The sequence below is a fragment of the Dendrobium catenatum genome, unplaced genomic scaffold, assembly GCF_001605985.2.
Source record: "Dendrobium catenatum unplaced genomic scaffold, ASM160598v2 fragScaff_scaffold_761, whole genome shotgun sequence".
In the NCBI taxonomy this organism is placed as follows: Eukaryota; Viridiplantae; Streptophyta; class Magnoliopsida; order Asparagales; family Orchidaceae; genus Dendrobium; species Dendrobium catenatum.
The window spans coordinates 482,002-506,061 of NW_021319223.1; the positions used below are offsets into that span (position 1 = coordinate 482,002).

Here is a 24,060-nt window from a genome sequence, read left to right on the forward strand (position 1 = left end):
TCAGAGATTATTGACTTCAACTCAGGATGGCATTTTAGAAGCCTGGATGTTTTCTTCTATGGCGAGATGTTGCGTTGATGTTCTGATAGGAAATAATAGGAAAAATAGGAATTTAATAGCTGAAATCAGAATTTCAGCAGTTTAGAGCAACCAGAATTTAGGGTTTTTATGAATGAAAACTCAAGAAAAAACACTATTGATTGCTATAGAATGAAAGAAAACAGAAAGATACAAACGATCGTCTATTCGAGAGGAGAAAAACTCTCTAGACGCCGCTAGAGCCCAAAAACACTGAAGCACTCAGAAAATTAGCCACCAAAAAGATGCCCTAATCCTAATTCAAACTCCTATTGAAGCAAACATAAAATTAACACCAAAATACCAAATGACTAAACAACCCTCAAGCAATTAACCCTAGATAGCGGACCCCACCCGGGGGGGGGGATTAGTAGCCTGCGAACCAGCAGGCACTGCAAGAGCTGGCCCACGGTTAGGCCGACTGAACTAGTCCCCTGGACCGGTCCAATCATATAATGTTCTCACTTTGCAATACATTGAAAGAAGCTCATATTTCATTTCATTTTCATTTGGCTCATGTTGGCTAGGTTGGACTAGTTTTGTTGGTTTGTTTGTGTTGAAAACGAGGATTTGAGAGGGAAAAGCTTGTTCTTTTTCATTACAATCTTCCCTATTTATAGATCTATACAAGTATCCTAATGTGGAAATAATAATTGCAGATTTAATACAAATAAGAAAATAAAATTTTTCCTAGATTCGTTCCCTCATTATGGCGTGATCCATGAGAGTATCCCACGGATTGATCTTTGTGTTCGTCGGATTTTTTGTACTAGGAACGGCTGGATTTCAACACTCCCCCTCAAGTGGGAAATATGGATCCGTCATTCCCAGCTTGTCAACATACGGAGGAAGACAGAACTGTCCAATCCTTTAGTAAGAAATGCAAGTTGATCCTTATGATACATGGTCAACACTTACTAGACCGCTGTCTAGTTTTTCTTTAATAAAATGTCAATCCTATGCTGATTGCTGATTTGCTGTCACAATGTAGCTTCATGGGCTCATCCCACTTAACCTTCAGATCTTCTAGGATTATTTTGATCCACAGTAGCTCACATATTCCCAAGGCCATAGCTTGATAATCTGCTTCTGCACTAGATCTTGCCACCACATTCTGTTTCTTGCTTCTCCATGTAACTAGGTTACCTCCAAGAAATGTGCAATACCCAGAGGTAGATCTTCTATCAACCGGTGATCCTGCGTAGTCAGCATCTGTGTATACTTTAGGGTCATTCCACGATCTCTCTTAAAGAAATTCCTTTTCCTGGTCTTCCTTTAAGTAGTGCAATATTCCTGTCTACGCTTGCATGTGAATCTGCTTTGGATCCTGCATAAACTGACTGACCATGCTTACAGCAAATGCTATGTCTGGTCTAGTGTGGAGAGGTAGATCAATTTCCCTACAAGTCTCTGGTAGGCCCCTTTATCTACATCTGGATCTTCTTTAGCTTCTTTCCAGTTTGAGATTAGGTTCTACTGGTGTTGGTGCTGGTTTACAGGCAAGTTACCTGTTTTTTAAGAAGATCTTTATGTATTTCTGTTGTGAAATGAAGATTCCTTTGCTGGAGTGTGAGCTACTTCAATTCCGAGAAAATATATTTTAGTCTACCAAGTTCTTTGATGTCAATTCCTTAGCCAGATTTTCCTTAAACTAGCTTTCTCCTCTTCATGCTTCCAGTCAAAATAAATCATCAACATACACTAATAATATTGTGACTCACCCCGAGTTCAAATGTTTGAAGAATAGTGTATGATCCCCTTGACTCTGTTGATACCCATTCAAGAGCATGAATTAGAGAATTTTCCGAACCTAGGGCCCTTGTGATTGTTTGAGCCCATATAAAGCCTTTTTCAGTTTGCACACCTTGTTACCTTCAGATTTTTCTTTAAAGCCTGGTGGTATTTCATAAATATCTCTTCTTCTAAGTCTCCATGTTAGGAATGCATTTTCACATCCAGTTGTTCCAGGTGCCAATTATACTTGGCTGCTAGTGAGAGTAGTATTCGGACATTATCATCTTGGCCACAGGTGCAAACGTTTCTGTGTAGCCATACGTTTGAGTAAACCCTTTTGTCACTAGTCTTGCCTTATATCTCTCCAGTTGCCATCACTTTGATTTTTACTGAGAACACCCATTTGCAGCTTGACCGATTTTTTCCCTATCAGTAGATTGACGATCCCCATGTTTCGTTCTTCTCCAGGGCTGCATTTCATCTTTCATGGCATTTTCCAATTTATCAGATAAGCCCCAGAAACATTTTAGGATACGGATATCTTCTAATTGAAAAAAAGGAAATTTGTTGTTGACGATGAGAAGTTCTTGAAAATAGATATAGAGTGTTTATTAGGGTATAAGGGAGGTGGTGAGACTTACCTTATTTCCAGGAGATGTTCAGATTCTTTGATCTGCTTGGAGTACAGCGTGAGCTTGTTACTGTCTGGAGTAACCTTTCCAAATCTAATAACGTTGTCATTTGTTTCCCTTTCTTGGGTTCAGGTGGATTGTTTGGAGGTGGTGGAGGAATGTCAAGAGGTGCTAGTCAATTCTTCCTCATCTTCGCTCAAGTTCAGTTCCCTCCCTGAAGATGAGTTTTTGAGAAATAGGAGATTTTTCTCATCAAAGGTAACTATCAATAGAAACAAAGGTTTTTCTGTGGGAGGATGATAACACTTATGTTGACTCGTTACTGTATTCAAAAAGAAAAAAATATACGTTACTTGTCCGGCGCCGAATTCAGCACGTCTCGCCCACTGCTCGCACGATCGGATGTCCCCTCTACGTCGTGTTAACGGCTCGCTCCTCTCCCGAGCTCTCACTCTCTCTTACTCCCGCTCTGATCTCTCTCCCGTTCTCTCGACTTTGCTCCACGACGACTTTCCCTTTCTCGTCGGATGGGAAGTTACACATCTGACTGCGGGTTGGCATTCCCACAAAAAAAATACATCTAATAAAAAAGAGTCAACAGAGCTTCACACACGGCGATGCCACCCATAAATAGACCAACTTTCTCCCTATCACCAGCGCCTTGCATCCCACACCAATCGCTCCCAAGATTTTTGTCCTGGTATTTTTGATTCGGCGGAGTTTTTCGTTGACTACATTTTTCTGTGAAATTGTAAATTCTTTGTGCAGTAGAATAAATGTTCTGGAATGTGATTATCTATATTCTGTGCGAATTTGGTGAAATTTTATTTGCAGGAAATTTTGTGTAAATTCCGTCTACTGCCGTTGTGTTGCCCGATTTTTTGTCTGATTTCTGATTTGCCCGGATTTCTTCTGAATTGAAATGCTATCTGTATGTGCTATAAAAAGGGAGCTATAAGGGGCCTGGATCCTATGAGATTCAGTTAGTGTCTGGGAAATCTGAAATGAGCTCAAATCTGAAATCTGATATCTGTTCTGTTCCGGATCTGATGAATTCTGTTCTGGTGCTATAAGCACATTTGTTCTGGTGCCGTGAGCACAAAGGGAGGCATAAGGGGCCTGGATCCTATGAGATTCAGTCAGTGTCTGGGAAGGGAGGCATAAGGGGCCGGAATCCGTAGAGATTCCGTCAGTGTCAGGGCATTTAGCTATGAATGAAATATTATCTGATATCTGATTTGATATGATTCGGATTTCTGTATCTGTTCTGTTTTATGTATCTGTTTTGTAAGAAATTGTGATTCTGCTACGATCAATTCTGATTTCTGTACGATTCTGACTCTGTTGATTTAATCCGTTCTGGTTCTGATGTGTACAATATTTGATTCTGATGTGATCTGTCCGTATCTATTCTGATTTGTTCTGTTTCATTCTGAGATGTCCGATTTGATATCTGTCCCGATTTCTGATCTGATTTCTGTCTGATGAGTTTGGTTTTGGATTCTGAGAGTTTTGATTGGAGGATTGTTGCTTTGCTGAGCTGTTGAGCTCACTCTTGTTTTCTGGTGGTTTTCAGGTTCTGGAAAAGGGAAGGAAGTCCAGGAGTAGATTTCTGAGTTCTGATCAGTATAGGTATTGTTTGTACCTTTTGATTTTTGTACAGTCATGGCTTTTCTGTTCTGTCTTTGTTTCTGTTCAAAAGCCATGTACTGTATCTGTAGATGATTGTTTTGAGGAAAATGAAAATATAGATGTTTGTTCCGCTGTGCTTGATGATAAATAGTAGCTCTGTGTTTGTGTGTCTGTTGAGTTGAGTAATTGGAAGATTCAGTTCAGGAACCAATTCCAAAGCCAGATCCTGGATAAGAAGGTGTTGTCGCGGTCCGGCTCGGGCGGGATCCGTCCCCGTCGGGTCGGGTCGTGACAAGACAGGAGTTTAGCTTTCCACCCTTCTAACTGAGTAGTGATTTTGTGCATAAGCGGCTGAAAGTATGCCATTTTCAGTTTCTTGTAGAAAATAGGTAAGCCCAAATATTTAATGGGGCTGAAAGATTGATGAATGTTCAGAATATTGCAAATATCAAGAGCTTCCTTTGAATTGTTAGAGATGAGAATAGAGCTTTTCTGAGGATTTACATGCAAACCAGAATTAGAAGCAAAATCCGAAAGAATGGAATTAAGAGTGCTGGCATTGCAAATTTCAGCCGAACCAAACACAAGGAGATCATCAGCAAACATGAGGTGGGTAACTTCACATTCACCCGATTTGATACCTTTGAAATTGTTTCTATTAGACGCCAAGTCAAGGCTAGCAGATAAACCATCCATAACAATACAGAACAAATAAGGAGAAAGGGGGCAGCCTTGCCGAATGCCAGAGGAGGAGTTGAAGAATCCCTCAAGGGCCCCATTAATGCAGATAGAAAAGTACACATCAGACGTACAAGACTTGATCCAAGTAATAAACAAATCAGGGAACCCTTTAGCCTCGAGTCTTTGGTAAAGGAAATCACGAGAAATAGTGTCAAAGGCCTTGGTGATGTCAAATTTAGCACAGAAATACTTGTGCTTGGCTTTGAGGTTAAAATTACCAAGGAGTTCAGTTGCTAAAAGAATATTATTAGAGATGATTCTCTTGTGTATAAAACCTCCTTGGCTAGGGTGAATAATGTAGGGTAAAACCTCCTTCATCCTATTAGCAATGATTTTAGTGATGATCTTGTAAATGACATTGCACAAAGCAATAGGCCTGAAATCCTTCACATTGCTGGCGTGGGGATGTTTTGGAATGAGTGCTATAGCGGTAGCCTTGACATGTCTAGGCATGAAACCAGTGGAAAAGAAAGAAGTAATGGCTTTACACAGTTGCTGTTGTATAACATCCCAAGTGGATTTATAAAAATCCAAACTAAAACCGTCAGGTCCAGGAGTAGTGTTGGACTTGCTAGAGAAAACAACCCCCTTAATTTCTTCAGTGGTAACCGGTGCAATCAAAGAGGAAACAAGGTGAGGAGGGATGGAGTTGCCAGCCGGGATGTCGATGTGGTGCTGAGAAGGGGTAGCTTGAGTAGCAGTATTGAAAAGCTTGCTGAAATGGTTGATGAAGACATTAGCAATGTCTTTATGGGAAGAGTAAGTCCCTTGATCACTAGAAATTTCCTTGATACAGTTGTGATTATTGGAGATGTTGATTTTGGCATATAAGAACTTTAAATCATCCTCACCATGAGTGAGCCATTTCACTTTGGCTCTTTGAGCAATCCAACTAGAAAGTATGGTATGGTAATAAGCAAGCTTGGAATTGATGATCTTGAGATTACATTTGAGTTGATGGTCCAAAGGATTAAGTTAAATTTCAGAGATCACATCATGTTGCTGGCTAGTGAGAGAGTCAATTTCCAGTTGAATGGAATTGGCATTGGACCAGGTTTGATTCTTGAGAGCATTTTTGAGGGTCTTAAGCTTAAAGTTAAAGGATCTTAAGGGACTGCTACTGTTGGGTTGAGAGAAGACATCCATGAGGCAACTCCAAAATTCCGGGAATTTAGTGCTGTAGTTTTTATACAGAAAACGGTGACCCCTTTTGATTTGAGAAGAATTCAGCATGATTAATGGAGAATGGTCCGAACATTCAGAATCCCCAACCTTGTAGAAGGAGTTAGGGAAGTTGCTTATCCAAGAGTCATTGATTAGAGCCCTGTCTAACTTGATGTGTATGGGATTGAGTTGTTGTTGATTGTGCCATGTGAAGAAGTGGCCAACAGAAGAGAGCTCTTGTAAACCAGTGTTGAAAACCATACTATTAAAGTCACCAAGCTTAGCATGAGATAGAGCTGTACCACAAACTTTATCATTCAGATTGCGGCAACAGTTAAAGTCACTGAGAACAACCCAGGGTAAAGAGATAGAGCCAGCAATGTCTTGAATGTTTTTCCACAAAACTTGTCTTTCAGCATGAAGATTGCTAGCATAGATAGCAGTTACAACAAACAAAGTAGAATGACCAATATTAACAATGCCATGAATAAATTGACTAGAACTATGAAGGGTGGTAAACGTTAAAGCATCCTCATTCCATTTAACCCAAATGCGTCCAGGGTTAGAATGAGTGAAGTTGTCGCAGGAGGCTTCCTTAGGGAAAATTTTGTGGTGTGCTTGAAACCAGTGGTTAGAGAGGTTTTGAGAAGTGATTTTGGCTTCTAGAATGATGAGGAGATCAAGGTTATGGGCTTTGACTAACTGTTTGCAGCAATTAACTTTGTCCGGGCTGTTAAACCCACGAGTATTCCAGGTTGCAAAGTTAGGGAGGGACATTAGGATTTAGAGTTTGGGGTAGAGGCTTTTTTTGCTTGCTTGCCTCTAGTTTGTTTTTGGTTTTGGTTGTTTGGCTGTTGGGTTTTATTGGTTTGGGAGGTGGATGAAGATGTGGAGGTAGATGAGTCAGTGAGGTTTGAGGAAATGTTAGGCTGGTGGCTGCGGGGTGAAGTTTGAGAAGGGCTGTTGTGGTTAGAAGTATTGGGGAAGGAATTAGTGAGGATGGTGACTGGTTCTTTGCTAGTAGAAGGAAAAACCTCCTCAGGGGCATCCTGTTCACACTGGATTTGGAATTTATTACTGCTATTCAAAATTGGAGGTGGCTGTTGCGGCTGTGGGATGATATCAGAGATATCTTGAAAATCCCCAGACGGAGAATTCAAGTTGGGAATTAGAGTGTCATTAGTGGTAGTTTTATGTAGGGTTGAAGTGGGTAGCAGAGGCGTTTGAGAGTTTATCGGATTTGTCTTAGGTGGATTAGGCTTAGGAATGGTAAGTCTTGGAGGGGGAGAGGGACGGGGTTTACGGCTAGAGCTTCTTCCTCTCTGGGTTGTAGTGGCTTGGGTCTTGAGGATGGGATTTTTAGGACATAGTGTTGGAGGGTGCATAATCAAGCCGCATTGAGAGCATTTTTCCGGTTTCCAATCGTATTGCACACGTAAAGGAGCGGTTTTACCATCTACAGAGTAGTAGATTTCTTCAGGAAAAGAAGAGTTGATGGTGACTTGGACGCAAATACAAGCGAAAGTAAGACGAGTTTTAGCAGCCGTTAAAGCATCTACAACGATAGGAATACCGACACAGCTAGCTAGTTTAGAGATACCTTCTGGCGTCCAGAGAGAGAGCGGCAAGTTCATGATTTTGATCCATAAAGGAATGGAAGGAAATTCCTCACGTTTTGGTACGAAGTCCGGCGTCCATTTCTGTAGGATGAACGGCTTCCCGAAGAAAAACCAAGGGCCTCCTGTCCAAGCTAGCTCATAGTCTTCAATGGCAGTGAATTTGAGAAGGAAAAAACCGTCGTCCATAGTGAGCAGAGAGAGAGAGCCTTTCAAAGCCCATGTTTTTTTGATGACGTTGAGGAGGGCTTCGTAAAACGGCCGCCGCCCGATGGAGTAGCCAACCAGCGAAAGAGACCATTCGGGAGCTCCAGCGACGTATTCTTCGCTAGTGAATTGAGCTGTAAGATTTTCAACCGGGACAAAGGCCAGAGAGTGGGAGAAAGTCGTGGAGATTTGAGGCGTGGTGGTGAGAAGATTCTTCCATAGAGGAAGAACCAAGTTTGCTGTGGGGAGGGAGGGAGAAGTGGAGGGGAGCGGAGGAAAAACCGAGTCGGCCATGGGGAGCGGCCCCCAGCCGGGGGAGGCGGCGACGGGAAAAGTAGAGGAAACAAAACCCTAGCAGAGCTCACGAAGATATTTTCGCGCTTCCTTTTTGGCTTTTTTCCCTCTAACACTCTTAGCTATTGAATGCATCTAACACATTACATTTCTTTTACAATAAATTTCTTTTTAAAATAATCAAACTACCCCTAAAAATATATTCATATTCATTACAAATTATTTTTTTAATTATGAAGAGAAAGTTTAATATTATTATTTGTTGTCATTAGGGGTGTAAAAGAGTCGAGCTCGAGCTCGAGCCTTAACATGTTCAAGTTTGGCTCGCATATTTTTTAGGTGGCTCAAACTTGAGCTCGAACTTGAACTGTTCAAGATCAGCTCAATTGCAGGCTCCATTAGAAGGAATTTTTTATCGCGAGCTCCATCTCTTTTTATTACGAAAAAATAAGACCTATGCACATTCATTGGCTATTAACAAAAATTAAGTACGTAAATGAAACAAATTAATACAAAGTTACACATACTCTGTGTTTTGACGATCAATTCTAGAATCCCTTTGAACAAATAACCAGCAATTCTTTCTCCCAGTATGCCATTGAAACGCTCGGCGAGGATAGGAAGCTTCAGAGTGGCAACCAACTTGTTAGCATAGCAACAAGTAAAAATAAGACCGAGGCTTCATTTGGGACGACTTTCTTACTGTTTTTTAAAATAATTTTTTAAAAAACAGCTATAAAGCTGTACCAAATGAAGCCTGAGTTTATATGAAACACTTAAAAATGGAAACACTCCAAAAAACTGATAACAAAAAACGAAAATGCAAAAATCATAATGTCAGAATCAGAGACAATTTCTTTTTTTTGGGACATTTAGGCCAATTAAGGCAAACTCACACACACAACGCATACACATAGACTCGAACCTTGGACCTCTTAGTTTGAAGCCTAAGCTCTCAACCAATAGGCCAAGGAGAGTTGTGTCTCAGAGACAATTTCAGCGAAAACAACCTTCAACACAGAATAATGAAAGTATGTATACAGAGTCCCATCACAAAGACAAAAGGAAATTCAAAACAGTAAGTTCCAATCACAAAAGGCCTGAAAGAAAATACCAGACGATCTCAATTCCACATTGAATTTTCTATTGATGAATTGCTTTGTCAATTTAAAACCTACAGATAAACCCAAAACTAAATTCGTGGCAAAATTAATTTGTAAGCGTTAAAGCTGCCTTTTTCTCCAATATGCCAATATGCCATATTACGTCGGCATTGATTGTTTATTGTTATCCCAAAGAAAGTAGTAAAAAAAGCCCGGCCGTGAATGTTTGACAATGACAACAATAAGAATAAATCTGATGCAGCTGTGCATTGATGTTGTGCTAATGCTATATTATTGTATAAAATAATATTATAATATCATCATGCCTTTACAACACATGGCATAGCTGTTTTATAAAATAGTAAGAAAGCCGTCCCAAATGAAGCCTAAATCTATCCTGACCTTAAGAAGCCATGAAAGATCAGCTATAGGAAAAGAATAGTTGATGGAAAAGACCCTTTTTATTTAGCCCAACACATGTTTAACTGTGTTAATGTTCTACTGGATTCAAATAGCACAGGATGGACTAGGAAAAGAGTAAGTAGGTCTTAGTTAAGCCCTGGGAAAGAGTCTTATTTCGGTAGTAGAATGATTCTTTTCCTCTTTTTTTTCTGGTTTACTAAACCAAATCGGCCGAGCCTTTCAAAAGGCTCAGATCGGGACTAGGCAGGAGGTCGGGCTCCAGAGAAGAAGTCGATCGCTCCTTTCGCACGCAGGAGCCGCTCGATCGGGCTCCAGAGATTCAGCCGATCGGTCCTTTCGCCCGTAGGAGCCGCTCGAGGAGGCTTCTCTACCGGTCGGATCGGGACGCCTTCGACGATCGGGACTTCCTGTCGGATCGGATGCTTGCTCCTGTCGGATCGGATGTTTACTCCTGTCGGATCGGGATTGTTGCTTCACGCGAGGCTTCTTTGGCTCCTTCGGATCCTTCGTGGCTATTCAACGACGTTCCTTTGACGACTTTCCGTTAACAGCAAAGAAGGCCTCTTTCACGAAGTTTTCCCTCCGGTGAGCTCTGATACCATGTTGAAAACGAGGATTTGAGAGGGAAAAGCTTGTTCTTTTTCATTACAATCTTCCCTATTTATAGATCTATACAAGATATCCTAATGCGGAAATAATAAATTGCAGATTTAATACAAATAAGAAAATAAAATCTTTCCTAAATTCGTTCCCTCATTATGGCGTGATCCATGAGAGTATCCCACGGATTGATCTTTGTGTCCGTCGGATTCTTTGTACTAGGAACGGCTGTATTTCAACAGTTTGAGTTGATTAAGTTGATCAAGTTGGATAAATAGGGTGGCCCAAATGGGTGGTTATATATATTCTCCTTCTATGAGGAGATTCTTTATTCTCCACTCAATTCAATTTCTATATTATCACCTTCAAATGCAAGATCATAACCGTCTATTATCCTTACATCATTAAAACTAGTGTCACACATACATGCTTTCAAGAATTTATAAGATTGTTTAATCATTAATCAGATGCATCAAAATTTCCGCAATGAATGACTCCATTTGCATGATATTTCAAAGTATAGAAACTTTCAAATATCTTGTAATCAAACACGTGGATTTTTGTTGATATCTTGCATACATTGGGTGAAACTAGTTTGAGTTTCTTGGATATATTATTCAAAAGAATGGAGATATAATTTTGAGTTAAGACCAGGTGGCTAAATTAGAGAAATTTATTGGGAGTTTTATGTAATAATATGGTATCATGGAGACAAAAATAAAATTTATAAAACTATAATTAGGCCAATAATATTGTATGGATCCTGTTCTTATGCTATTAAAAGGTATTTGATATGAGTTGAGAACGATAGATGTGTGATAAAACAATGAATGAAAAAAAATTGAAGAATGATTGTGTTTGAGGAAATATTGAAGTTACATTTATTCAAGATAATATAATTGAAAATATATGTTAGTAGTTTGGATATGGACAACTAAGGATTGAAAATCTTCCATTAGGGACTAGATAAATTTATTGTTAGAGGATTGTGAAGGTAAGGGGTAGATCTACAGTTTAATAAGGATAGAAGTTATGCGAAATGATATATGAAGAATAGGTTTAACACCTAAAGATAATGCTTGGCATAAATTGGATAAAAAATGAGAATTCATAAAGCCATCGCCAAATAGTTGGGTTAATTCTAATGATGATAATTTAGTCTCTAAATGCTTTTTAGTCATCCTTGTGTTTTTCACATGTAGTTATTAAATTGTGTTTCTTAATTGATGATGTGATGCTGAGTTCATATATATATATATATATATATTCTATGATTTCTATCTGTTGGTCTGGTTGTACAAAAACTAGTACAAGTTTTTTTTTTTCCTTTTCCGTTGAATGCAGTATAAGTTCAAGGTGAGATGCAGACGGAATGCTTATGGAATATAAAGTAGGTATGTATGCCATTTTATATGCAGCTAGTAGAACTGTGATAGAAGCTAGGATGAAAACATGAGAATCTATAGAATTCAATTGTGTAAGTTCATATTGATTTTAACTCTTTTAAGTATAAAATGCATATAAGAAATTCTATACTGGAGCTTTAGGGCCTTACCAAATGCTGAGAAAATTTGGTCCAAAATCTTAAATTATTAATTTTTGGGGGATTTACATACTTAACACTCAAAATTATCCTATTTACATATCTAACACTTCACTAACTCTGTCTCACATGTGTGAAAGAAGATGCAAGGATGTCCTGATGGGATCTGATATGGGAATCGATTAGACTGATAATTTGTGTAGTTCTGTCGAAGAAGAGAGGAAGTTACAATAAGATCTCATTTGGAGAATGCCATTGACTAGATTGACAGTGTTTGTGGTCCCGAACGAAACCATTGACGAGAAAAAAGAAAATAGAAAGTCATGATAAGATCTCGCTGGGAGGCCATTGACAAGACCAGCGACGTGCGATCCCGAAACCCATGATAACCCTCGATGATAGAAGATTTGAGAAAGCTATGCTGGGTGGAAGGGAAACAAGAAGTTAAAAGAAGATGATATTTTTTATGTTAAACAATTAAGTGTTTTATAAATATAGTCATCCTGACCATTTTATTATTATTATTATTATTATTATTATTAAAGCGTGAGAACTAATTAGTCTGTTAAGATAAATTGTGCCCATATTTTCTTTACAATGTTTTTGACATTAATCATTATCTTCCTCAGATATTTGATATTTCAGATTTTTAATTTTCGATGATATTCTAACATTTTCTTCAACATTCCCTTATCCATTTTTGCTTTTTGTAAGAGGGATCAAGTACTGGGTTTTCTGAGAGAATGCTTCAGACAATGACTGTGGAAAGGCTTCGTGCAATTTTAAAAGATAAAGGACTTTCACCCAAAGGAAAGAAGGCAAGAAAATTTTTTTCTACGTCTGTTTTGATTATTCTTCTTGTAGTTTTTCATTGATGGTGGAGTCACACATAAGGCACTATGATTATAAACTGTTCAGATTCTTTCTCAAAAGCAAGCTTTCTATTACACCAATTTTTTGAACTAGAATTTAATATGCTAAAAAATTGTTTTAGAAAGCAGTAAGAAAGCTGTCCCAAATAAAACGCCATCATGGTGTTAATAATTGTTCCATGTATTTTGCAGGATGAACTTATATCACGCTTGAAAGATGAATCTTAATTAGAGACAGCATTTCTCCATTATAAAGAAGGAAATGTTCAAGTTGCTGCTTACTGCAGGTTAAATTGAACAGTCAGGAGTTGTCCAGTTTTTACTACTTGCAGTAATGATAAGCGTTTTTTTTTTTGGTAAATGCATTCAAGTCTGAATTTGAAGAGTAACAAAATGATGATCGTTTTTTATTTGATATTGGAGCTAATTTTAATCGAAGTTTATTAGCTTGCATAATTTTTAATTACTAATTAAATTTTATTATTTATTTAATAATTGTATTATAATATACATATAAAATATTTAATATTTAGTTCAAGTCATCTTGAATGTTAGTTTTGTTTGAGAGAGTCTTTTATTATGATTTTATTTTCCAACTTTTTATTTTCTTCTAGGAAATGTTTTGAAGAGAAACTGTTTTTTCTATTTAGATTTATACGTTATGGTGGTTATAGATGTGTAAGAAATTTTATGATTTTAATTTTAAAAAGAGAGTTTATAAATTTATAATTTTTTTTTAAAAAAATTATTTATTTATGCTGAAGTACGTTTGCGAATGATAAAACAATGAAAAAAAAAAAGATATTAATTATTACCTTTTTGTGTATCAAATCCCTTAATTGTTTTTTTCTTTATGCCCACAGAGGCTTAGTTCCATGATTAAGGGCTAGCAGATTTAGCCCAAAGCAAAGATATGATCAACTGAAGCTAATTTAGGCTAAGTAAATCATGAAACATCATATCAACTAAGGTTTCATTTGGGACTGATTTATTATTACTTTTTAAATTAATTTTTAATACAAAAATTAAAATTTTTTACTGAAAAAATATTTTAAGTAGTAAAAAAATAGTCTCAAACAACGATTAAGGTTTTGTTTGAGATAAAATTTTTACTGTTTTTTAAAATAGTTTTCTTGTAAAAAATTAAAATTGTTGTAATAAAATATTGTTTTAAAAAGCAGGAAGAAAGTCATCTCAAATGAAGCCTAAGTATGAATGTTGTCTTATATTTTTTATTTAAAAACATATTTTAAATTTTATGAAATTCAAATGATAAAAACTATGCCATTAAATCATTCACTATTCTAAGTTTTTACTTTCCCTTACAAAAACCAATATAAGAAGATTTCCTCCAAAGTTCCTGATCATGAAAGATCAAAAGCTATTTTTTATTCATTTACATCTTCTTCTTTGGGCTTCATTTGAAACATTTTTTTTATTGTTTTGTAAAATTATTATAAAAATAAATTTTTTTAAGGCTGTCATAGAACATAATTTTTCAGCATAAAATTTATTTCAAAGCCATATATTTTTGTTAAGAAAATAAAGTGCAAGCTTCTTGAAATTGCTTTTATTATTATTATTATTATTTTGCTTCTTGAAATTACTTCCCTCAATGTAACATCCCTTCTTCCACAAAGAATAATCTCTACTATAAAGTGCATGAAACCATATTTGAACCCTAAGCTTGATATCAAATCTCTTCATATTTAAGCTAAGCTCTAAAATTTATATTGTAATATTCTATATTTTCTTTAGCATCAGCAAATTTATTGGTTTCATGTAATTTCTTCACTTTCATACAATATTTCTAACTTAGGCTACTAAGAAAAATGAACCAAAACCATATATCTTCGTTAAGAAATTTAAGTATAAGCTTCTTGAAATTAATTCCTTCAATTTAACATGGCTTCTTCTACAAAGAAAAATCTCTACCATATATGAACACTAAGGCTTCATTTATGGTGACTTTCTTATTGCTTCTTAAAGAAAATTTTTAGTACAAAAGTTTTAATATTTGTACTACAAAACTGTTTAAGAAGTAGTAAAAAAGCCATCCCAAATGAAGCCTAAGCTTGATATCAAATCTCTAATGAAGCCTCTCTTATTTCAACTATTTTTTTTATTCTTTCTATGAAGCCAATGTTGTTGGTGAGCAGCTATCATGAACACAAGCCAAAACATCTTTATACTCCCTTGAGATAGTAAAAGAATCATATACTCTACCATTACTACTCTTCTTATATTCAAATAGAAGAGAAGAATGATTGAATGCAGTGAGCTTAACAAAGCCATGATCATAATCTTTGTACAAGCTCCAAGCAGTCTGAACATTGCTGAATTCTGAAAGATGACTTCCTCCACCTCCTACAACCACATGAATTGTCCCATTCATTGTACCAACATAATTCGATTCTTCATTATTAACACATTGACTCTGCATTTTTAAACTTCATAAATTATTAACAAATATCATAATCTTACGCTTCGTTTGGGACAACTTTTTTACTGTTTTCTAAAGAAACTTTCTAATATACAACAACAACAACATCAAACCTTTATCCCACTACGTGGGATCAGCTACATGAATCCTTTTTCTCCATTGTGTCCTATTAAAAGTCAAATTCTCATTTAAATCTAATAAAGAAGGATCATTTCTAATATTTTCTAACCAAGTCTTTTTAGGTCTGCATCTACCTATCTTAACATAAGTCAAATCTAATACATCTACTTTCCTAACTGTGATTTATGTGACCAAACCATCTAAAGCAACTTTTTAATATGAAAATGAAAAATTTTATATTAAAAATCTACTTTAAGAAGCGGTAAGAAAGCCGTTTCAAACGAAACTTTAATCTAATTAAGAAGATTAGAATGGTTCTATTCTAACCTGGTAAACTGGGCATGTTCTTTCATAATTGTGAACATGGCCAAATAATGCAATGTCCACTCGATATTTCTGCCATAGAAGTTCCAGGCTTTCCCTTCCCATAGGTTCTGCAAATGTTCCTTCTTTTGCGTACCAGGAATCGGATGAGTAGCCGAGGACTCTGTGTGCTAAGAAGATCAGCCATGGCTGTTTCTGCCGGTCAGCCGTTGACAAGCAATGTTCAATGAACTTGTACTGTTCAGTGCCTTTCCTCCAGTCATGCTCTGTATCTGCTATGCAGAATCTGAACATACCGAAATCTGTTGAATACCTATGGAACAAATGGAAAAAAAGTTTTGACCATTAAAATTTAAAAGGTTTAAGTTGACATAATGAAGTTTGATTAAGATTCATTTGAGTTATTTAAGGTTCATTCGAGGTAGTGTTTCAAGATTTTGATTCCCAATCACAATTTTATTATCACTTTTACAAACAATTATATCAATTAAGCACACACCATTTGGGATAATTTTTTCATAGCAATCTTGGAAAAGTTGTCATTAGGGGGGTAAATAAGTCGAGTTGTGGCCTTATGGAGCTTGGCTTGTCGGTCAGAAAGTTGGCTCGAACTCAAGCTCGAGCTCGAGCTCGTCCCATTGTAAACGAGCTCGAGCAGGCTCGCGAGCTCACAAGCCGAGCCTCATCAAGCTCGAACTCGAGCTCGTTTACTAAACGAGCTCGAGCTCGACTCATGAGCTTGATAAGCTCGGCTCGCGAGCTTACACCCCTAGCTCTCATACTTCTATTTGCCTATACTTTTTTGTTGCTTTTTAAAATCATTTGTACTGAGAAGGAGATTTTAACAACCATGTTTGTTAGAGTATGATGATTTCAACAAACTATTATTTAACTATTTCTGAAAAAAAAATCTATACCAATAATGATTTAAAAAAAAAAATCTAAATTTTCTATATAAATATGGCAATTCCTTTGACATACCAAAACTTAGCTCTATTATCAGCTGGAACATAGAACATTGTTTCAGCCAATACACCACACTCTCCCCCAGAATCCATAGTATTATAAAAAGAACCTGTATTTGGCCAATCACGTTCATGATTACCACTGCAATTACACATACTAAGATCACCATTAATCTACTTTATAATCTCTAAAATCATCAAACAAAACAAGAAGCAAACCTTGCAATCATATAAGGAACTGCAGATGCTATGGGCTCTATTTGTGCTGTAAATTGATCCCACTGAGACAAATATCCATTTGCATATGTTATGTCTCCAATGTGGAAGACAACATCAATGTTATCCAAATCCTTGATTAGCTGATCTGTTGTGTTCAGTGAGCCTGGTTGGTAGTTGCTGAACTCATTCGAACCATCTCGCTCTGCCTAAAACCCATTAAAATGTCAAAAAAATTTGTTATGTTCAACCCAATACAGGCTACCAACAATGAACATTAAATACTTTGTTTTCCTAGTGTTATGACATCTTGAATTTGACTGAAATTTGAGATCTCGTAGATTTAGGTTTTTCTTTGGGCTCTAGCGGCGTCTAGAGATTTGGGAGAGATCGATCCTCCAGTCGAATAGAGGATCAATTGTATCTTGCTATTTTATGTTTCCTTTTCATAAAAAAAATACAAATTATCTATTATTTTTGTGATTTTGTGCTGATTTTTGTGAAGAATTCTCGTTGTTTTCCGAAGATTGATAGGAAATATTTGAGATCTACAAGTGTTTCCTATCAGAGGTCGACAAAGCTTGTAACTATATGAAACACATTTGAAAATATCAACATCATTACATGAATCCTTTAATATCAAGCGCACATATTCTATAACTAAACCAAACCTTTCCCATATCGCCGAAAATGATGACACGTTGTAACGAATCTTGCCCTGGATAAGGAGATGCTCGAAACGAATAAGCCTTGCTCCATACATAACTTCCATTGAAGAGTTGATGACCAAGCTTGTAACTATACCTGAAACATCAATGGAATCTTATTTAACATATAGAGAATGTTAAATGTAAAGTAGTAAGTCAAATTAAAGAATCAATCATTTATACATTGTGTTTGGCCATAATTCTTTAAGGAAACTAGTGTGGATATAACCTGGATGTCTCCATCCAAATGTTCTTGCTGGAGAACCTGCACATAGCCAAACAAATTATATATATATATATATATTTCACTTTCTTTGTAATGTGTATCAAAATGGAGATGAGAAAAATGATGATTTTTCATACCGCACATGTCATTACGACTGAATGTTAATGTGCCAGCCGGAGATCTTGTCTGATGGCCATCATTTGGACCCCATTCTACAAAGGGTAATGCTTCATCTATATTATACCCACTTGTCCATGTTATAGTCATCTACCAAATCAAAGAACAAAATAAGTGTGGGATTTCAATGTTATTATTGATTTAATTCTATTGCTATAGTCATCTACCTATTCTAAGGGAGACCAGTCGCCAAACACCGTCCGGAGACCAACCAGAATGCGTCGTGTCAGCGGTACCGAGCACAAGGGTGATGTGACGCATTTTGATTGGTCTCCGGATGACGTTCGACGTCCGCACTGAATAATTAATCCTATCGTCGAGAATCAAGATAGAGAAACTCTAGGTTGTTTCCATCTTGAAAGGTTAAAATTGGCCTCAACCAAAGTCTTGCCTTCCATCAATTTCAGGCAAGTTAAACAACATATGGATCTAAAAAGTTATCATTTGAAAAGTTGTGAAATTAAGGTTTTGTTTGGGATAGTTTTCGTACTACTTTCTAAAGCAGTTTTCCAGCAAAAAAAAAAAATCTTAAAAACAACAAAAAAATAGCGACAAAAAATTATCCCAAACAAAATCCGAAGCTTACCTCATTCCACAGTTTTCCTTGAGCCAGCCTTGGATAGAGAGGAGCCTCTGGATTTGCAAAGGAGACAGTATTTGAAACTGCAATGAGCTTTGGCTGCAATTTATAACACAAAAACAATCATTAGGGCATGCAGATAGTTCTAAATCATGGCTGAAAATGGTTAGTGGGTAAATACTAACATTTGCAAGGCCACCTCTAAACAGTGCAAATGAAAAGTCTGAACGCTGATTGATCATTTGGAATCTCAAAGTTGCCTTCCCAGTCTTGATGTACTCAGCATTTGAATAATTTGCAAATTGGTACTGCAAATATATAATATTGCTAAGTTCATCACCATTGATTGGGTAACAGCATAATTTTAAAAAGATTTGTAAATAAGATGGAAAATTCTATTCAACCTTTATTGGCGATGAACAAATCAAGGGTTCTTGTTCTCTGCTATTGCCGACCTCTGTTGGACAAGTAGAGGCACTGAAATAATATTTAAAAAAAAAAAGATAATTACCGAATTTGGGCTAGCAAAAACATGGTAATAAATAAATTATCATGTTTTTAATGCAATTAAATAAAAAATATATATCAAAATGGTCTCTAACTCTTTACGAATGATCAAAAGGATCGATCCCAATTTATTTCAATGTCTCATTTTAGTTTCTTGACTTTTTAAATTTGGACCTATATGATCTCACGGAATTAGATATTTGAGCTTCGTTTGAGATGACTTTCTTAGTGCTTCTTAAAGCAGCTTTCTTTTTACTAAAAAGTTATTTTAAGAAGCAGTAAAAAAGTCGTCCCAAACAAAACCTTAGTCTCTATTTAAAGAGTCAAAGGACCAAATTATAGGTACTTTTATATAGTCGGAGAATATTTTGATCATTCATAAAAAGTTAGAAGATCAATTGAATCATACTCTAAAATAAAAATAATAATAATAATTCTTTAAGTGTTTTGAAGAAGGATGAAATACTTGAAATTTGCTGGGGAGAACACTCCAACCCAATCATCAGAGCTGGGTTTTGGACTATGAAGCTCTACTTTTACCCATTCAGTATCATCTTTCTGCAATCAAATTTAATAAATTTGATTAAATATTATTATTTTTTAAAATTTATGCTCATTAATTATTTGAAAAATATTTTTTTCTGCATCAAAATCTTAAATCTTCAACTTGGATCGAATTGTATTTATGTTTTTAGTTATTTTTTAATATTTAAAGTTTTACAGTTTTATTATTATATTAACAGTCGTTTTTTTTTCTTAATAATGACCATGAAGTTTTAAATAGTTAATTTTTTGTAAATTATTTTTAATGATAATAAGTAAAGTAAGTTATAATTTATTATTATTTTTACTTGATGTGAATAGAAAAATATTAAAATTGAAATAAAAAAATACAAATCTTGACTTGTACATCACAACAACATTCTTATTAGCTAATTCCTATATGACACTTTATTCTACTAAACTCTTAATTAATAATTATTAATTTAATTATTTAAATATCTAAAATTTTAATTTAAAATTGGTGATTCACAGATATGGATTAATACAGTGCAAATAATTTATTTTAATATACTTTAATAAATAATAAATATATATAAATAAATATTTTTAATTTATATCCCTAAAAAAGATTTAATTAATTTACTTTCATTAAAAAAAATTTCTTGCTCCACTGTTGTAGGCTTGTAGCCACTGAACAAAATTCTGGAAAATAATTATGTGAAAATATCCTGATATAAAATTTATTAGAATAAATTTAAGTAAATTTTTAGATTATAAAATAGAAATTCTTTTCATTTAATATTAATCTCAAATCAAAGTCAATAATTTTATGTTCATCCTGATTAATAAAATGGGTGTTTCATAATTATAAATAAAATTAAAAATATTATTAATATTAATTTATTAAAAAATAAATTTTTATATTTTAATGTTACTTAAATATTAAAATTATTTATAAATAAATATGAAAAAAAAAGCCAATAAAAAATTTAAGGTGATATCACAATATTTTATCCAGAAAATTGGATGAGTGTGAAACAAGAGGACTTTGCACGAATTTCCAAAAATCAATAGATATAGATATTTGAATGGTGGATCCCGTACCTGGAGACCAAGCAGATTAGGCGAAACCTTGATGGAGGCTGACCTGTCAAGCTCCAGCGACGCCATGTGGATCGCGATCATGGCCAGCGGCTGAACTCCGGCGATCCCAGCCGGAACTCCCACGCTGGTGCCACCACCGGCGAAGGCCACCGCCGCCGTCAGTACTTTCACGAGGAGGGGAAGAAGCTGCCTTGCAGGATCCTTCATCTTCAGCCTTTTCTCCCTTAAGAAAATCTGAGAAGGCATTTATTTATGATTAAGATGGAGAAAGAAAGGGCTATTTAATTCGGTCGTTGAAGAATTTGGCTTTGAAAATTATAAAAATATTAATTGGTTGTTTCATTTATTATTATTATTATTTAGAGATTATATGGTTCCTTAAGAATAAAAAATAAAAATATAAAAAAATAAAAAATAATAATAAAGGCTCCTTATGAAGCGGAGGATTTACGTAACTGCAGGGTTGACGTTCACCATTACGGCAAAATACGGCGGATATTCTTTGGAATATATTTTTATAGTAATTATATTTATTTTTTTAGAAAATAAAAATATAATAGTTAATTATTTAATATAATAATTTAAATGAATAAATTATTAAAAAAACTTAATCTACTGATTTTTGGAAATTCGTGCATGATCCTCTTGTTTCTCAATCATCCATCATAATCAGTGTAACACATATCAAAATATGATCAATTTAACACATTGATTATCTAATATCTGGCCTACATTCCAATCTCAACACCCTCATAATCAGTGCAACACATATCAAAATATGATCAATTTAACACATATCAATTATCTAATATCTATTTGTATTGAAATAATATGGAAATCGTGCGCAGCTCGCTGGTTAAACGAAGCTTTTTCTCCTACGTGGCCCATATTCGAATCCCCCGCGCCGAAAAAAAAAAAAACTATATTGGGGAGCCCAATATTAATGTATAAAGTTGATGAGAATATACATATTCTATGTAAAGTTAGATAAGAAATAGGATATGATAAAAGCTTTTTGGTCTTCAAATTAGAAGGGGGAATAGATACTTCATGAGAACCATCAATATTTTTGTCTTCTTAGGCAATTTTTCTCAAAATAAGATATTTCATTTTTGAACATTTGAAGCCTGTGTGGAGCTTCACTAATCACTAATCACTTTTTTTTAGTAATATAATAAAATAAAAAATAAAAACAATGGGGAAAAGATATATTTTTTATAAGAAATCTCAGCCTTAAATTTAAAATTATATTTTATTAGTACTATTTTATTCTTCTAATGATATATATTATAAATGTATTAAAAATAAATTTCAACAATGTTAGTCTTATTCCTTTTTTTTAATCTAAATACTTAAATCTTTGAGATTTATAGAAATTACATAAAATTTAATGTTTATTTAGCTTGAATTTATTAGTCACATCACTTTTTAATGTATGGGCAAAGATTAGGTAAACATCACTTTAATAAGTTATATTTGTGGGGCTTTTGGGCACCCACAGTAATTAATAATAATAAATTATTAATTAATTATTCTAACAGTGCTATGGGGTCAATATTCAATACGGCCAAAAAATTCGATTTGAATTTAACCCGACAATTTTAGGTCCGGGTCAACAAGTTTGAAAAATGAGTCGGATTTGATTTTTATATTCTGACCCGGTTGCACTTTTCAGGTCGAGTTCAGATCAACTCGAAAACAACCCGAAATTGACCTATTTGCTTAGGGCTAAACAAATAAATATTCTATCATCCCGTCACGTCCTGTCGTTGTCCACCACGCTTGCCCACTGATGCTTGCGCTCACTAGCCAATTACACTAGGGTTAGCGGGTGAGGTTGGGACCGGGTCGGGTTCGGGCCCAGACTTATAACCTCATCTTTTTAATCGGATCGTATTCGGGTCAAAGAGTTGAAACCGAACTAATTTCGGTTTGTATCCGAATCTAACTTGAAAACCATTTTAAAAGTGTTATGCATTTTTCATTAAATATAATATTAAAATCAATTTATTTTAAGTGGATAGGCGGAAATTCCGCTTATCCTAATCCGAAGACGCGCGGTGTACATTTTGCTTAAATCCAACCGTCCATAGTGCCATCTGTCAAGCATCCGAACAACCACGCGGGGCATTCCCTTTCCCCTCTCCCCGCTGATTCCATCCATTCACTATTCCTCTTTCAGAAGATTTCTTCGTTTTTTTTAATAAATTTTGTAAAATTCTGAATGAAATCATTGCAGGGTCCCACAGAAGGGCAAAGAAAAATCAAATTAATAGGATTCTGAGGGACCTACCTGCATAATGAACAGCAGCCCGCCGGAGATTTCCGTCACCGATCATGAACCTAACCGTCCGCCGTCGCCGGTACCAAACGCGGAGAATGGCGAAGACCTAGATTTTCAGGCTACAAATCAAGAAGCAGAGAGCGATGATAAGAAGGATAAGGAGATGGATGAGGAATCGTTTTCATACTCCTCGTCGTACTCGAACTCCGATTCTGAATCCGATTTCTTCCAGATCAATCCGCCTGAGCTCGCCTACCCGCAGCCGACGCCCACCACCTCTAGCGAGATCAATGCGGAAGGCATCGAGAAAATCTGTAGCCCTCGTAATAGAGAGAAGCCTTCCGGGCTCGGAATCGAGCGACGATCACCTGTGATTCAATCGATGGTAAGGGATCCGAACCGAATCCCATCTTCGATATTCGCGCGGAGCCCGATGACGCCGATGGAATGGAGCGTAGCTTCCAATGAGTCGTTGTTCAGCATTCACATGGGGAACTCGAGCTTTACGAGGGATCAGATGTTTTTGACGGGAAGATCTGGGGACCTGAGGGGTTTTGCGAGCGGGACGATGGATTACCCATCGCCGTGGATTTCGCAGGATTCGAGATTGCCGGCGGCCGCGGCGGCGGGTGGGGTGGAGAGAAAGGAGATGGGGGATTTGGTGACGGAGATAGATGAGGCGGCGGCGGCCAGCGCGAACGCGGAGGCGATGAGAGAAGTGATGAGGGCGGCGGCGGAGGGGAAGGAGAGCGAGAAGAAGCTGATGCTGGGAAGGAGCATTTCCAGGCATTCTGATGGAAGCGCCACCAGCTTCGCCTTCCCAATGTATGCTCTCTATCTTCTTCATCATTATTTCTAAAAATTACTTCTTTTTTTTTTTTTCCTTGCAAACTGATTCATTCTTTGATCAAACAGATTGACAGGCGATGGTAGAGTTGGATCAATAAAAGTAAATTTTGAACCTCTAAAAGATCATCAGGTAAATTCTCAAGGCAAGCGGTCGAAACTCTTCGCTGGTAAAGGATCGACAGCTAGGATGAGCTCCCATCGCTCAGCCCAGAGCAGAGCCTCAGCTTCACCTCATAGCCACTGGTTTCCATGTTTCTTCACTTGTAAATTTTGTTGCTGCTGTGAGTACCATTGAAAACATATAAGCTTTCTGTTTGAGACATTTTCAACTATCAACCCCAAATTTATTTGATTTTTGATTTCTAATCATATTTTCATTATTTAAAAAAAATTATAATGAAAAAAATATTATTTG

General features: G+C 36.0%; 3 protein-coding genes across 7 annotated transcripts in view; 2 read left to right on the forward strand and 1 right to left on the reverse strand.

Moving 5' to 3' along the window:
• The window catches only part of LOC110096453, a 24,490-nt gene extending 11,496 nt beyond the window's left edge, over positions 1-12,994 (forward strand). Inside the window, exons 5-6 of one of the 2 annotated variants that reach the window (XM_020822426.2) lie at positions 12,482-12,585; positions 12,832-12,994. In XM_020822426.2, coding sequence (XP_020678085.1) covers positions 12,482-12,585; positions 12,832-12,867 — 140 coding nt within the window. In that variant the 3' untranslated portion in view covers positions 12,868-12,994. Of the gene's footprint in view, positions 1-12,481; positions 12,586-12,831 lie in introns of those variants that run through there. The other variant, XM_028696544.1, reaches the window with a different exon arrangement.
• Positions 12,995-14,472: 1,478 nt separating this feature from the next.
• Positions 14,473-23,025, reverse strand: LOC110096446 (probable inactive purple acid phosphatase 27). Of its 4 annotated transcripts, none has more exons than XM_020822412.2 (14): positions 22,984-23,025; positions 22,806-22,902; positions 20,513-20,746; positions 19,371-19,462; positions 18,802-18,874; positions 18,583-18,705; positions 18,404-18,496; positions 17,778-17,907; positions 17,598-17,679; positions 17,379-17,511; positions 16,711-16,916; positions 16,508-16,633; positions 15,530-15,839; positions 14,473-15,006 (listed from the first exon to the last, which is right to left on the reverse strand). In XM_020822412.2, exons 2-14 carry the CDS (start codon positions 22,809-22,811, stop codon positions 14,749-14,751), a joined length of 1,866 nt encoding a protein of 621 aa, XP_020678071.1. In that variant the 5' UTR covers positions 22,812-22,902; positions 22,984-23,025; the 3' UTR covers positions 14,473-14,748. The 4 variants fall into 4 exon arrangements, with proteins under 4 accessions (XP_020678071.1, XP_020678070.1, XP_020678073.1 ...); XM_020822411.2 differs by having other exon boundaries at positions 14,473-15,076; XM_028696545.1 differs by having other exon boundaries at positions 14,918-15,089.
• Positions 22,482-23,967, forward strand: LOC110096447. The gene is made up of 2 exons (XM_020822415.2): positions 22,482-23,621; positions 23,712-23,967. Exons 1-2 carry the CDS (start codon positions 22,813-22,815, stop codon positions 23,938-23,940), a joined length of 1,038 nt encoding a protein of 345 aa, XP_020678074.1. The 5' UTR covers positions 22,482-22,812; the 3' UTR covers positions 23,941-23,967.
• Positions 23,968-24,060: the final 93 nt, after the last annotated feature.